This window comes from Mirounga angustirostris, unplaced genomic scaffold (genome assembly GCF_029215605.1).
Source record: "Mirounga angustirostris isolate CCGP_5_RB_7025 unplaced genomic scaffold, mMirAng1.0.hap1 SCAF_4, whole genome shotgun sequence".
Lineage (NCBI taxonomy): Eukaryota > Metazoa > Chordata > Mammalia > Carnivora > Phocidae > Mirounga > Mirounga angustirostris.
The window spans coordinates 45,444,164-45,456,763 of record NW_026991712.1 but is presented as its reverse complement, the minus strand read 5'-3'; the positions used below and the strand labels follow the sequence as shown (position 1 = coordinate 45,456,763).

At 33.5% G+C, this 12,600-nt stretch overlaps 1 protein-coding gene across 4 annotated transcripts in view; it reads left to right on the top strand.

Annotated features, from left to right (window-relative positions):
• Positions 1 to 12,600, top strand: part of RIPK2 (receptor interacting serine/threonine kinase 2) — a 74,575-nt gene that overhangs the window by 2,947 nt on the left and 59,028 nt on the right. For all 4 annotated transcript variants that reach the window (XM_064588139.1, XM_064588138.1, XM_045896273.3 and 1 more), the window contains exons 2-4: positions 2,265 to 2,418; positions 4,768 to 4,923; positions 12,194 to 12,351. In XM_064588139.1, the coding sequence (XP_064444209.1) occupies positions 2,265 to 2,418; positions 4,768 to 4,923; positions 12,194 to 12,351 (468 nt within the window). The remainder of the gene's footprint in view (positions 1 to 2,264; positions 2,419 to 4,767; positions 4,924 to 12,193; positions 12,352 to 12,600) is intronic.

The following is a 12,600-nucleotide window of genomic DNA, read 5'->3' as shown; positions in this document are numbered from 1 at the left end:
TATTATCTATTCAGAACATAAATAAGATTTTTTGCTTTATTTTGGCTTTTGTTTGCTTTTAGAGCAAGCCTCATAGTCTGATGTGGAATGTCTATTTTCTTACTTCAACAGCCATTCATCCAGAGCTTGAGTGGTTTAAGCACCAACTAACCATCATTGCTTATCCAATAAACTTCTGGAGATGTTTCTATTTTTTTTTTTTAAGATTTTTTTTTTATTCTTATGTTAATCCCCATACATTACATCATTAGTTTTAGATGAAGTGTTCCATGATTCATTGTTTGTGCACAACACCCAGTGCTCCATGCAGAATGTGCCCTCCTCAATACCCACCACCAGGCCAACCCATCCTCCCACCCCCCTCCCCTGAGATGTTTCTGTTTTATTGCTGCTACCAACACATCTGTCTATGGTAAAAACCAGTGACATCTCCAATTCCCTTGCCTTTTTTTTTTTTTTTTTTTTTTTTTTTTAATATATGTCTACCGTAGTCACCACCGCCTGGGCATTCTATTCAGCTAGTGTTTTTCTTTCCATTTTCACTGTGACCTTTATAGTTTCAGACTCTCATTGCTTCACATCTTTAATTAGTATTGTAATATTCTAACACCTGACTTTCAAACTCTGCCCATTTCTGCTGATCGTACATCCTTCTGCCAAAATAGTCATCCTAAAAGTTTGCTCTACTCATGTCATTACCCTGCTCAAAAACCTACAATCACAATTTGCTAACTACCAAATAGAGTGTAAATACCCTCACCTGGCTTTAGGGCTCTCAGATGAGGCTCTAGCCTACCCTATTCACCTTCATTCCTTTCACATGCTCTTTTAGGTATCCTGATTCATATTAAACAATCTGCCATTTTCCAAACACAACCTTCACTGTAACTTCCTTGAATACATTTGATACATATCTATTAGATATCTACCAGGTGCCAGGTCCTGTTTCAGGTCTGAGGGACACACAGATGAGAAAGAAAAGCAAAAGTCCTCCCATCTTGGAGGCCATATCCATCTTGGCCCTTTTACCAATGGTTGATATTCTATCTGCCCTTAAAGTACAGTTGAAATCCCTCTTTAAAGACCGTTCAACTCCCCTAGCCCAAAGTTTACTCTTTTTTCTGAGTTCCCCATAGTTCTCTATTTATTCATTTGCTTACTTACTTAACTTGCTTGCTTGCTTATTTATTTATTTGTTTATGATGGCACTTATCACATTCTGCCTTATGTTTTAAGTATGTATTTTCTTTCTTTTTTTTACTTGCTTTCCTTTTTTTAACTTTATTGAGGAATAATTGACAGATGTAATTATATATATTTAAAGTGCACAACATGATGATTTGATAGACATATGCATTGTGGAGTGATTACCAAGATCAAGATAATTAACACATCCAAAGAAGACCTACAAATGACCAATAGGTATATATGAAAAGGTCTTCAACATCACTAATCATTAGGGAAATGCAAATCAAAATCACAATGAGTATTTATTTTTCTTAAAAAATTTCTTGGCAGCTTGAGGACACAGACTGTGTTTATCTTTATATTCTCCATAATGTTGAGCATAGTTTTTATTCATAATAAATGTTCAGTATTTATTTGTTTTGTGAATGAACAAGCAAATGAACCTGGGATCCAGAGTTGCCCCAGGGATCTGTTACAAGCATTTACCTGTTCTAGGTGTTCTTTTCCTGAGTTCCACTGTATAATTTCTAAGCATTTTTGACCCTTATGCAACTATTATCATCTAGTCATTTAAATCTACAGCATTTAAATGTATTATGTAAGTATTTGGAAAAAATGCACATGGTATGCAACCATGACATTTAATATAATATTCTAATCAAATATAATCTAATACAACATAAACTTTAATTAATTCAAACAGCAATAATTCTAATATCAATAGACTTTATAAACTTAATTCAAACAGCAATAATTCTAATATCAATAGACTTTATAAACTTTCTCAAATATTGTGTCCTTTTCCTTTCCTAGGAAAGTACAATAATAATAACCTGTGTATATCACACTTTTTTCTGTCAGTGGCTCAGAGAAGTTATTATGGACTCTAAACAGACCTGTGGAATGTATAGGGCAGGTATTATCCCTACTTTAAATATGAAGAAACTAAGGGACAGAGAAGTGCATAATTTACATGAGGTCAATTAATGGGGGGAAAAATCTAGTCTTAATGTTATAGGCATGATTATTGTGTATTTTTCATTACTTTGAAATAATTATGCATTTTCTTTCTTTAGTGAAAGAAATGATGTTTTAAGAGAAGCTGAAATTTTACACAAAGCTAGATTTAGTTACATTCTTCCAATTTTGGGAATTTGCAATGAGCCTGAATTTTTGGGAATAGTTACGGAATACATGCCAAATGGATCATTAAATGAACTCCTACACAGGGTAAGTATCGTGCATTTTTAGTAGCTATCATTCTATTATTCAAGCTATCTAGCTATCAGATTATTTGGAGAGCCATAGATGAGTCAAAATAAGAATGGAAAACAATTACAGTGGTAAAGTTAGACAATTTATGACTTCTTTTGTGTTGTTAAAAATATCAAGAGAGTCAGGCTGCATTCTGCAGGACTGAGGTTATTTTGCTTAGGTTACTGTTCCTGAGGTGTAAACTGAATTCTAGTAACCACATGTATATATAAAGAAGTAGGAGAGGGAAAGAGAACAGATAAACTCTGTACACTATATAACCTCCTGTTAGTTAAGCCAAATTTTATTTTATCTTAAAAACAATTTAGGATTCAAATTAAATGTTAATAATGCCAGTCCATAAAGTTCTAAATAGGCCAAATAAGTCTGTCTCTGAGTACCAAATACATTGGTTTTTCCAATAATAGACAAAGGCATGAGCCATTTATCTTTTTATCAATGTACTAGTTACTCTGGCTTTGATTGTAAATCCCATCAGTAAGCAAACTGGAGGGGTGGGTCCTCATTCTTATCAGTAAGCAAATTTGTGGATTCTTATTCTCAAACTGTATGTATTCATCTATTCTTGTTTGCTTGATCTTATATTAATACTATCTGCAACCTACAGTTTCTCTCGAGAAGTCTTTTTTAAATCACTCGGTCTGTTTTGTGAGTGTTGGTTTAGTTAAAATCTGGTAACATGATCTGTAAATTCCAATTAGTGGATGCTCCTAAATTCTGATACATCACAACGTTCTGTAAGCAAACGAGAGAATGGATGCCATTCGTGGAGGGACTTCCTCTTTATTTCAGCGTATATCACTTTCTATTTATGACAGGACCATCTGAGACAAGGACAGAGTATAATAACTGGTGTCTGTGTATAATATTTGTATAACACAGCAATCAAGACACAAATATTATAAGCACAATTTCCTTTTTAAAAAAATGAATATAAGTATAAATTCTAATATTTTCTTCCCACACCCCAGTACCCAGTAGGTACTCTGATACCCAAAATTGGAACCCATTAGAAATTATAGAGCCTCCTTCCGGGGACTGCCAACCCCTAGAAGGAATCATAACATATAGAGTGAGTGTTCTACCTCTGTCTCCATGATCAAAAGCCTCCATGTGATACTATACTGCACAGAGGCCTTATGACTCCTTTGAACTACACAATTTTTAGAAGAAAATTACCTTTTCACAGACTAAAAGATTCAGTTACTCACTGGGGTGGAGGTCTGTGTATACCAGAGGAAGTAATGTTTTATGTTTCTTTTGGTTTCCTTTGTTGTATTATTAGAGCGGGATTTATCTTGAAGTACTCTCCCCCAACCTCAAAGAAGACTATTGAAAAAAATCAAAATAGAATGTAAACAGCAGGTTAATCAGGGAGCTATACGCTTACCCATTTGCAGAAAAAATTGTCAAGAACAGATTTGAGCTTTCAGTAAAAGCATACTTTTTCATGTCATTTAGAATGTATCCAGTAGCTTGGTGCCTGGTGAATCATTGCCAGATCTTCCCAAATTATCTAATTTTTCTGAGTATGTTCATTCTCCTAGGAAGCTACACTAACTTTTATGTTCAAAAAGTTCAGATGAATATCACTTTAAGTACCAAGATATATAAAACATTATATTTTAAATATGTCTGTATTGCATACACTTAAAAATGAAAATGATCTTTGTCTCTTTCACAAAAGCAAAACTTCCAAAGGCTAAATTTTCAAGCTAGAATACAAAAATTGTACGATAAGAAGTATGAGAAATTCATGCTTAGTAAATAAACATAATATGGTCATAATTTTAATTGATGTAATGATTATTATAATAAGGTATGATTTTATATCAATAGGAAAATTAAAATATAAATTTTGAGTTAATGGTATGTACTAAAAAGAAATTTTTTGTGCATGTGTGTTTGTGTGTGTGCATGTAGTTATTTGATACAAACCATAGAATGAGAGATAGATGTGAGTATAGGTAATGTGTTTGGGTATTACATAGAAAAAAAAAAATTGAAAACTGTTTAAATGAAGAAAGAAGAGCCAATACCATGTAGTTGTATTACCAACATAAACTAAAAGGAAATAACAGTACTATAAAGTCATCATTATTTTTTCTAAAAATTGAGGAAAATAAGATATACATGGATGTTAAATAATATCAAATTGATACCAGGATACTATGTAATAAAAATGAACATATGTCTTGACCTTTGTTTATACTGTATTTCCACATAGAGTATTTAATTTTCTAAGTGGAAATGTAATGAATATGGTCACTTATTTTAGTTTTGTTTATTTTCATATATATGAAGAAAACAGAATATCCTGATGTTGCTTGGCCACTGAGATTTCGCATCCTGCATGAAATTGCACTGGGTGTAAACTACCTGCACAATATGAATCCTCCTCTACTTCATCATGACTTGAAGACTCAAAATATTTTATTGGATAATGAATTTCATGTTAAGGTAATTACTTAAAAAAAAAGTTTATCTGCATCCTTGAGATTAATAGTTTTAAAAACTTTTTAGTGTTTTTTTCTCTACTTAACCAATTTAATATCTCTCTGTTTTCCATAGCCTATAATTCTTTTCTTCAGTGTCCCTTCTTCCAGCTTCAGTGGCTTAGTTATTCCTAGACTTAAAAGATAGATAGAATTATGGTACAAAATACAAAGTCATTATGTCCTTAATTGAAATGATCAAGTAAGCCCTTTTTTTTCTTTTGATTTTGCAGTTATTATAGATTCACAGGAAGTTGCAAAGATAATACAAAGAGAATCCATGAACCCTTCACTCAGTTTCTGCCAGTGATTACATTACATGTAATTACAGTACAATTTCAAGTCCAGGAATTTGACATTGTTACAATGCATGTATATAGTTTATGTGTTACTCTATCACATGTGTGACCATCACAGCAATCAAGATACAGCACTATTCTATCATCACAAATACATCACTCATGCTACCCCTTTGTATTCACACTCATCTCCTCCCTTCCACTATCCCTAACCACTGACAACCACTAATCTGTTCTCTATGATTTTGTCATTTTGAAAATGTTGTATAAATGGAATCATACAGTATGTGGTATTTTGAGATTAATATTGTTTACTTAGCATACTTTGAGATCCATCCAAGTTGTTGCTTATATCAATAGTGGTTCTTTTTTATTGGTAAATGATATTTCATGGTATGTGTATACCAAAGTTGTTTAACCATTCACCTACTGAAAGGTATTTATATTGTTTCCAGTCTTTGGCAGTTACAATAAAACTCCTGTGAACAACCCTGTGCAACTTTTTGAATGAACATAAGTTTTTGTTCCTCTAGATAACCAAGAGCTAATGTCCAGGAGTGCAATTGCTGGGTAAGGGTTTGTTTAGCATTTTAGGAAACTACCAAACTGTTTGAGGGGCTGTACCTTTGTACATCCTACCAGCAATATATGATTGACCTAGCCTTTCCATATCCTGACCAGCATTTGGTATTGTCACAGTTTTTTATTTTAGCATTATAATAGGTATATAGTGATAGCTCATCATAGTCTTAATTCCATTTTCCTAATGGCTAATGATGTTGAACACTTTCTCATTTGCTATCTATATCCTTTTCAGTGAAATGTCTCTTCATGTCTTAAGCCCATTTTCTGATTGGATCCTTTGGATTTTTATTACTGGGTTTTGAGAGTTCTTTAGATTTTTTAATATGAGTCCTTCATATTTAAAATGTAGATATGTAGTTTGCAAATATTTTCTCCCACTTGGTGGTTTGTTCTTTTCATCCTTTTAACGGGTCTTTCACAAAGAAAAGTTTTAATTTTGATGAAGTCCAATTTATCAGGGGTTTTTTTTCCTTTATGATAATTCTTTGCTGTCATATCTAAGTAGCCTTCATCAAGCCATAGGTATTAAAGATTTTCTTCTAGTTATCTTCTAAAAGTGTTAGAGTTTTATGTTTTACATTTAAATCTAGGACCTACTTTGAATTAACTTTCGTAAAGGTCATAAGATTTAGGTGCCTAAAGGCCCCAGGTGTAGTAGTGATTTCATAGTTTACCCTGTATCTAACTGATGACAGCAAATAAAAAGTAGTTGCTAAGTAACTAACACTAAATGTAACTCACTTTATTTTTATGTTATTTTGCTATACTTCTTATAATAATATATGTAATTAGAGATTACTGTAAATATCAAAAAATGTTCAAAGAAAAAATAACAGGGAGGTTGGAACAATAGAAAAATTAATACAAAAAATGTGAGAAAAGTTAAATAAAAAACAAAACCCCTGTTAAAGGCACTTCCTCTCCCTAGAATAAAATGGGAGGGGAAAGGAAAAGAAGCAAGCTGCCATCTCAGTACTACTAAAAAAAGAAACTAATCTATTACATCAGCTATAAAACCACACAGGTAGAAGTGCCTTAATGGTCAGCAAGTCCATTCAAGTCTGAATCCTCACTATGATAGTCCCTTATCTCCCAAGGCAGTTAGTCTATGACAGGGGACTCTTAATATCCATACTTAAATTGATATTTCCTTATGTGATTAATCAAAACGCCTTCCATTTGTTTTCATCCATGGGTCCTAGTTCTATTTTTTGTGATAAACTAAATAAATCCAATTCTACTTCCCATATGACAGCCCTCTCAATGTTTACAGATGGCTATAATCCCCCTGCCCCTCACATACACTCATGTTTTGTTCTTCTGTCTTCGGAACATCCTTAGTTCTTTCAGCCAACTTCCTTATTACATTGCTTTTAATCGCAGGTGCTATCCAGATGCTTCTGTGTTTAAATCTCTGTTAAATTTTTATCCTCACAATGAAACAAAATACTCCTTGTGACCTTATGAATATAGACTTGAATGGAAGTGTCATTTCCCTGGTCCCTAAGCACTTTGTTTAATACTTAATGAATCATTGGCTTTTGGGGGGTGATCATATCACAACATTTATTTCTTATTTATTTATTTTTTTTAAGATTTTATTTATTTATTTGACAGAGAGAGAGAGAGTGAGAGCAGGAACACAAGCAGGGGGAATGGGAGAGGGAGAAGCAGGCCTCCTGCCGAGCAGGGAGCCCGATGCGGGACTCAATCCCAGGACCCTGGGATCATGAACTGAGCCGAAGGCAGACGCTTAACGACTGAGCCACCCAGGCGCCCCATATCACAACATTTAAATTGGGCTTAACATCAACAAGCCCTGAGAGGTTCTTTTGTTCAGGTATTATTGCTTAAGTCACGTCTCCTTATTGTGTACTTTGCAGAATACTTTCTGGACATCATCAAAGTTTATTTTGTTAGATTTGAGTGATCACTTCAGCCTCTTAAGATCTTTTTCAGTATCATTTCTGTAGCCCAAGGATTTTAACTTTGTCTCCCAGCTTTGTGTCATCCTCAGATTTAATTAGCTAGTTTTTGTATCTTTAAGTCATGATTAAATATTAACCAGTACAGAGCTCAGATCAGAGCCTCACAACATGGTGCTTAAACCTCCTTCCAGGTCAATATTAATCCTTATTTAGCACTTTTGGAGAATAATCATTAATTTTGTGTGGACTACTTTGTGCAGAACTGTTTTACAGCCCATATTTCTCCATTTTTTCCTTGAGAATATCATCAGGGGTCCTTGCTTGACTACTTTCCCAGGTGTCCTCCTGGCTTATTCCCTCACCTTCTTCAGAATGGCTTTCCCTGATGACCTACCCAGTTCCTCTGTGTCTTTGTACCTTGATTTATGCTTCTGCATATTATTTTTCACCATCTGTCATATTATCATTAATATGTTTATTGACTGTCTCCCCCAGTTAGAAAATAAACTCCACAAAGACTGAAATTTAGTCTATTTTATTAACTGCCACCTGCTCAGCAGGTGCCATATTGAAGCATTAACTAAGTATTTGTTGAATAAACAAATGAATGAATTCCGGATCTTCTATATATACCAGATAGGCCTGATAACTTAGTAGTCATGCATGTTATTATAAAATAACAAAGTGGGGGCACCTGGGTGGCTCAGTCGTTAAGCGTCTGCCTTCGGCTCAGGTCATGATCCCAGGGTCCTGGGATCGAGCCCCGCATCGGGCTCCCACTCCCCCTGCTTGTGTTCCCTCTCTCGCTATGTCTCTCTCTGTCAAATAAATAATAAATAAAATCTTTAAAAAAATAAATAAAATAACAGAGTGTTTTATAATATGCAAACTGTTTTAACATTTACTCTTTGACAGTACTACTACTGTCAAAAAAGGAAATGAAATTGGTCATAATTTTAGTCAGTAAATATTTATGGAGCAGCAGTGGCATTGTGCCAAGGACTTGGGATATAGCATGTGAGACCTGAAATTGACTGATTTGGTCTGATATAATTTGTTTTTCATGAATTCTTGCTGATATCCCTTTTATTAAATTTTATAAATTTTTTAAGCAGGGATTAAGGATAGTGTCTACCAATAAGTAGATTTGCAAAATCAACATTTTCCTTTCCTTTTTGAAAGTCAGAATGTCATTTACTTTTCTCATATCCTGTAGTACCTCTCCATTCTGTCCCACAAAGAACACTGATAGCACCATGGAGATATTTGCAAGTATTCTCAGTAACCTGAAATATATATAAAATATATATAAAATAACCTGAGATTTGCATTTTTTAAACCTTTCAATGTCCTTGTACTATACTTTCTTCATCTCAGTCTGGAAACTATACTTAGCAGAGTAAACAGAAGCAAAGTAATAGGTAATGATTCTTACTTTCTTGTTTTCGCTGATCAACAGGGTATCCTTGGTCTTTCTTTGATATGAATAGAATTTAGAATAGTTTGGCTAGATTTAGTTTTTATAATTTTTATTAATTTAGTACATACAGAGCTGTGACCTTTCTAATACTATTATAAATTAGCGACATTCTTTTACATGCATCTTATGTGTCTCTACTTTGTACTTTATAAATGTCCGTTAAAAGTCAAAGTTCATCACTGACTCATGAAAAAGTAACAGTTATTTAATCTACCTATCTTCTTGGAAAGGCCTTAAATGAAGTGCAAAGTATCTTTAAAAATACTTAATGAAATTAAATGGAAATTTACACCTTGCTACCATTTTCTGAGGTAAGTTTTCTCACTGGAATGCTGACCAGAAACATAGTATCTGAAAGAAAAATGTTTACTACTGATTAAGGTCAACTGAGATTTTTCTACTTTAAAAAGGATACATTAGTTTGGTTATCTGCCACGTGTCCATTAGTGCACCTTAGATACAAATGAACTAGTGATACGCTTCTTTGAAATGAAAATATTTATATGTGCCATATTTGCTTTCTCTGCTATTCTCTCAGTCCGGTGTGGAAACCAGAATACTTTAGGGTTATTCTTCGTAACTTCTTACTGATGATAACTTTATAGTTTTATAGATATGGATAGTATATGTAAATGAAAATAGCTATTCTACTAGGGTGAGAGGATTGTGGATTTTTATGAGTAGTGTGTTTTAATTTCCTCTAATTTTTAAAATCATCTTTTTAGTTAAAAAGAAAGCCCTTAGCTAAATCAAATTTAAAATCTTGTGTAGAATGGGAAAGTTCTTATTCTCTGTCTTCATGGCTGAATAATAAATTTATCAAGACTTTCAAGAAATCATGGCATTCTTATTCCTTCCCTCACATTATTCATTTTTATCCTTCTGTTGAAGATCCAGATTTAATGAGTCAAATTTAATGGTATTATTTGTAACAGAGAAAGGGGAGAAGTATAGTTCCATGTGAAAACCAGACTAAATCAGCTCATAGAATTCTGATTAAGGTTTTTAGGTCAGGTTTGAAAATAAAGATGAAGATCTTAGGTGAAGGAGCACATAAGGAAGCAAGCTCAGGAATACATTTTCTACAACACTGTATTCAAACCAACATTTAGCCCAGGAATTTGCAAATTATGGTTCAGGTATAAGGTGAGACCACATCTCAGATTTTTTTTTTTTTTTTTAACATTTTCACTTGTGGGGGCACCTGGGTGGCTCAGTCAATTGAGTGTCTGCCTTCGGCTCAGAACATGATCCCGGGGTCCTGGGATCGAGCCTCACATCGGGCTCCTTGCTCAGCGAGGAGCCTGCTTCTCCCTCTCCCTCTGCCTTTCCCTCCTCCCCACTTGTGCTCTCACTCTTGTGCTCTCTCTTTCTCTCTCTCTCTCTCTCAAATAGATAAATAATAAATAAATAAATAACATTTTTCACTTGTGGCATAAAAATAAACTCTACTTATAGTAATGCTTATCATTCTAGCAAATGTGCAACTGGAGTGCTGTTTTTTTTGGTTTTAGAGGGTAGGTGGGAAGAACAGATTGTATTGAATAAGAGCAACCTGTATACAAAACAATAATATTAACACATATGGATCACTTATTATGTGATAATGTTCTGAATGCTTTGCTTAGAATAAGTTATTTAATTTTCTCACTACAACCCTGTGATATAGTGTTATTATCCCCAGTTTGCAGGTGGGTAATCATACAGAGGCACAGAAAAATTTAAAAACTTCCCCAAGTTCACACACAAGTGGTAGAATTGGAATATAAATGTAATATAACCTTAGGCTCTAGAACCCATGTTCTCAGCCACGTGGTATATTGCCTTTCAGAATCAATCCAGCTTAGCTCTTCATGTATTGGCACCATGTTTTCTCTTGGTCTTTTCTATTTTTTTTCTTAGACTTACCCTTTTATTTTAATAATGTATGAAAAAAATCATATAGTCCACCCCCTCCCTTCTTAAAGTAATATTTTTAATATCAAATTCATCTAAACACTAAAATTTTCTTCTATTAAAATTAGTAAAAGTATATGAGTTAAATAACTGAAACACCAATGGTGTGCTAGATAGAATTCATTTCCCTCTGTTGGCTCTAACTTATGCAGTGTGAAGATCTAAGCAATTTAAATTAAATGTTTTTAAAGATTCACTACACCCTTTTGTCCATTAAATACTGTTTCTGTTCTTATATTTTGTCTTCCATTTTTTAAAAAATAAGGAAACCTTTAAATAGTTATAAGATGTTGTATAACATCTATACAAAATTTACAAGTAAAGCAAAACTGTAAAGGATATATCAAAAGTATAGAATGGCACCAATAATTCTTTAGGCAGTACTTGTTGTGGACATAAATATGTCTTATATGCTAAATAGACTGTTGCCAACAGATATGATTCTTTTAGTGGTATGCATAAATCATATAATAATGACCTAATATATTAGAATTTTACTTGCTTCAGAAATTAAGGTTACTATTTTTAGGGCATTGTAAATAAGAACATATAAACCTGAGTTACAAACAATGCCCAGTGGCAGTCATATTAGATACCAGTAGTTTAGCAGTTCTGTGAGGTGTAGGAGAATTTTGAAAGCACATGCTGTAAAACTACTTGTCTTAAAAAGTAGTGTTTGGCATATATGCTCATTCAGAATTTAGGACAAAAAATACTCTGTTTAATTTTTCAAAACTCAGTTTCCATTTTAAAATTTGTGACATTATGAACTTCAAGTCAGTATGTATTGTTTCTAGAGTTACTGGATTCAACACTCTAGAAGTTAATGTATTAAGAAACTGATAGTATATGTAGAAATAAAATATTAATATAGAACACTTCCTCTGGTCTCATACCTAAATACAATGAATATAAACAAAGACAGTTCTTGTTGTTGTTGTTTTTTTTTAATTTTTAAATTCAATTATTTACTCTTTTCCCTTACAGATTGCAGATTTTGGTTTATCAAAATGGCGTATGATGTCCCTCTCACAATCACGAACTAGTAAATCTTCACCAGAAGGAGGGACAATTATCTATATGCCACCTGAGAACTACGAACCTGGACAAAAATCAAGGGCCAGTGTCAAGCATGATATATATAGGTATAATATGTTATTTTTGCTCAGAGTTAACCTTGTCCAAAAACAAGATTAATGAGAATTTTGAAGCTACATTTTAATTTAAATTTTTTTAAGATTTTATTTATTTGAAAGAGAGAGCATGAGAGGGAGGAGAGGCAGAGGGAGAGTGATAAGCAGACTCCCCAATGAGCAGGGAGCTGGATGTGGGGCTCCATCCCAGGACCCTGGGATCATGACCTGAGCTGAAGGCAGACGTTTAACAGACTGAGC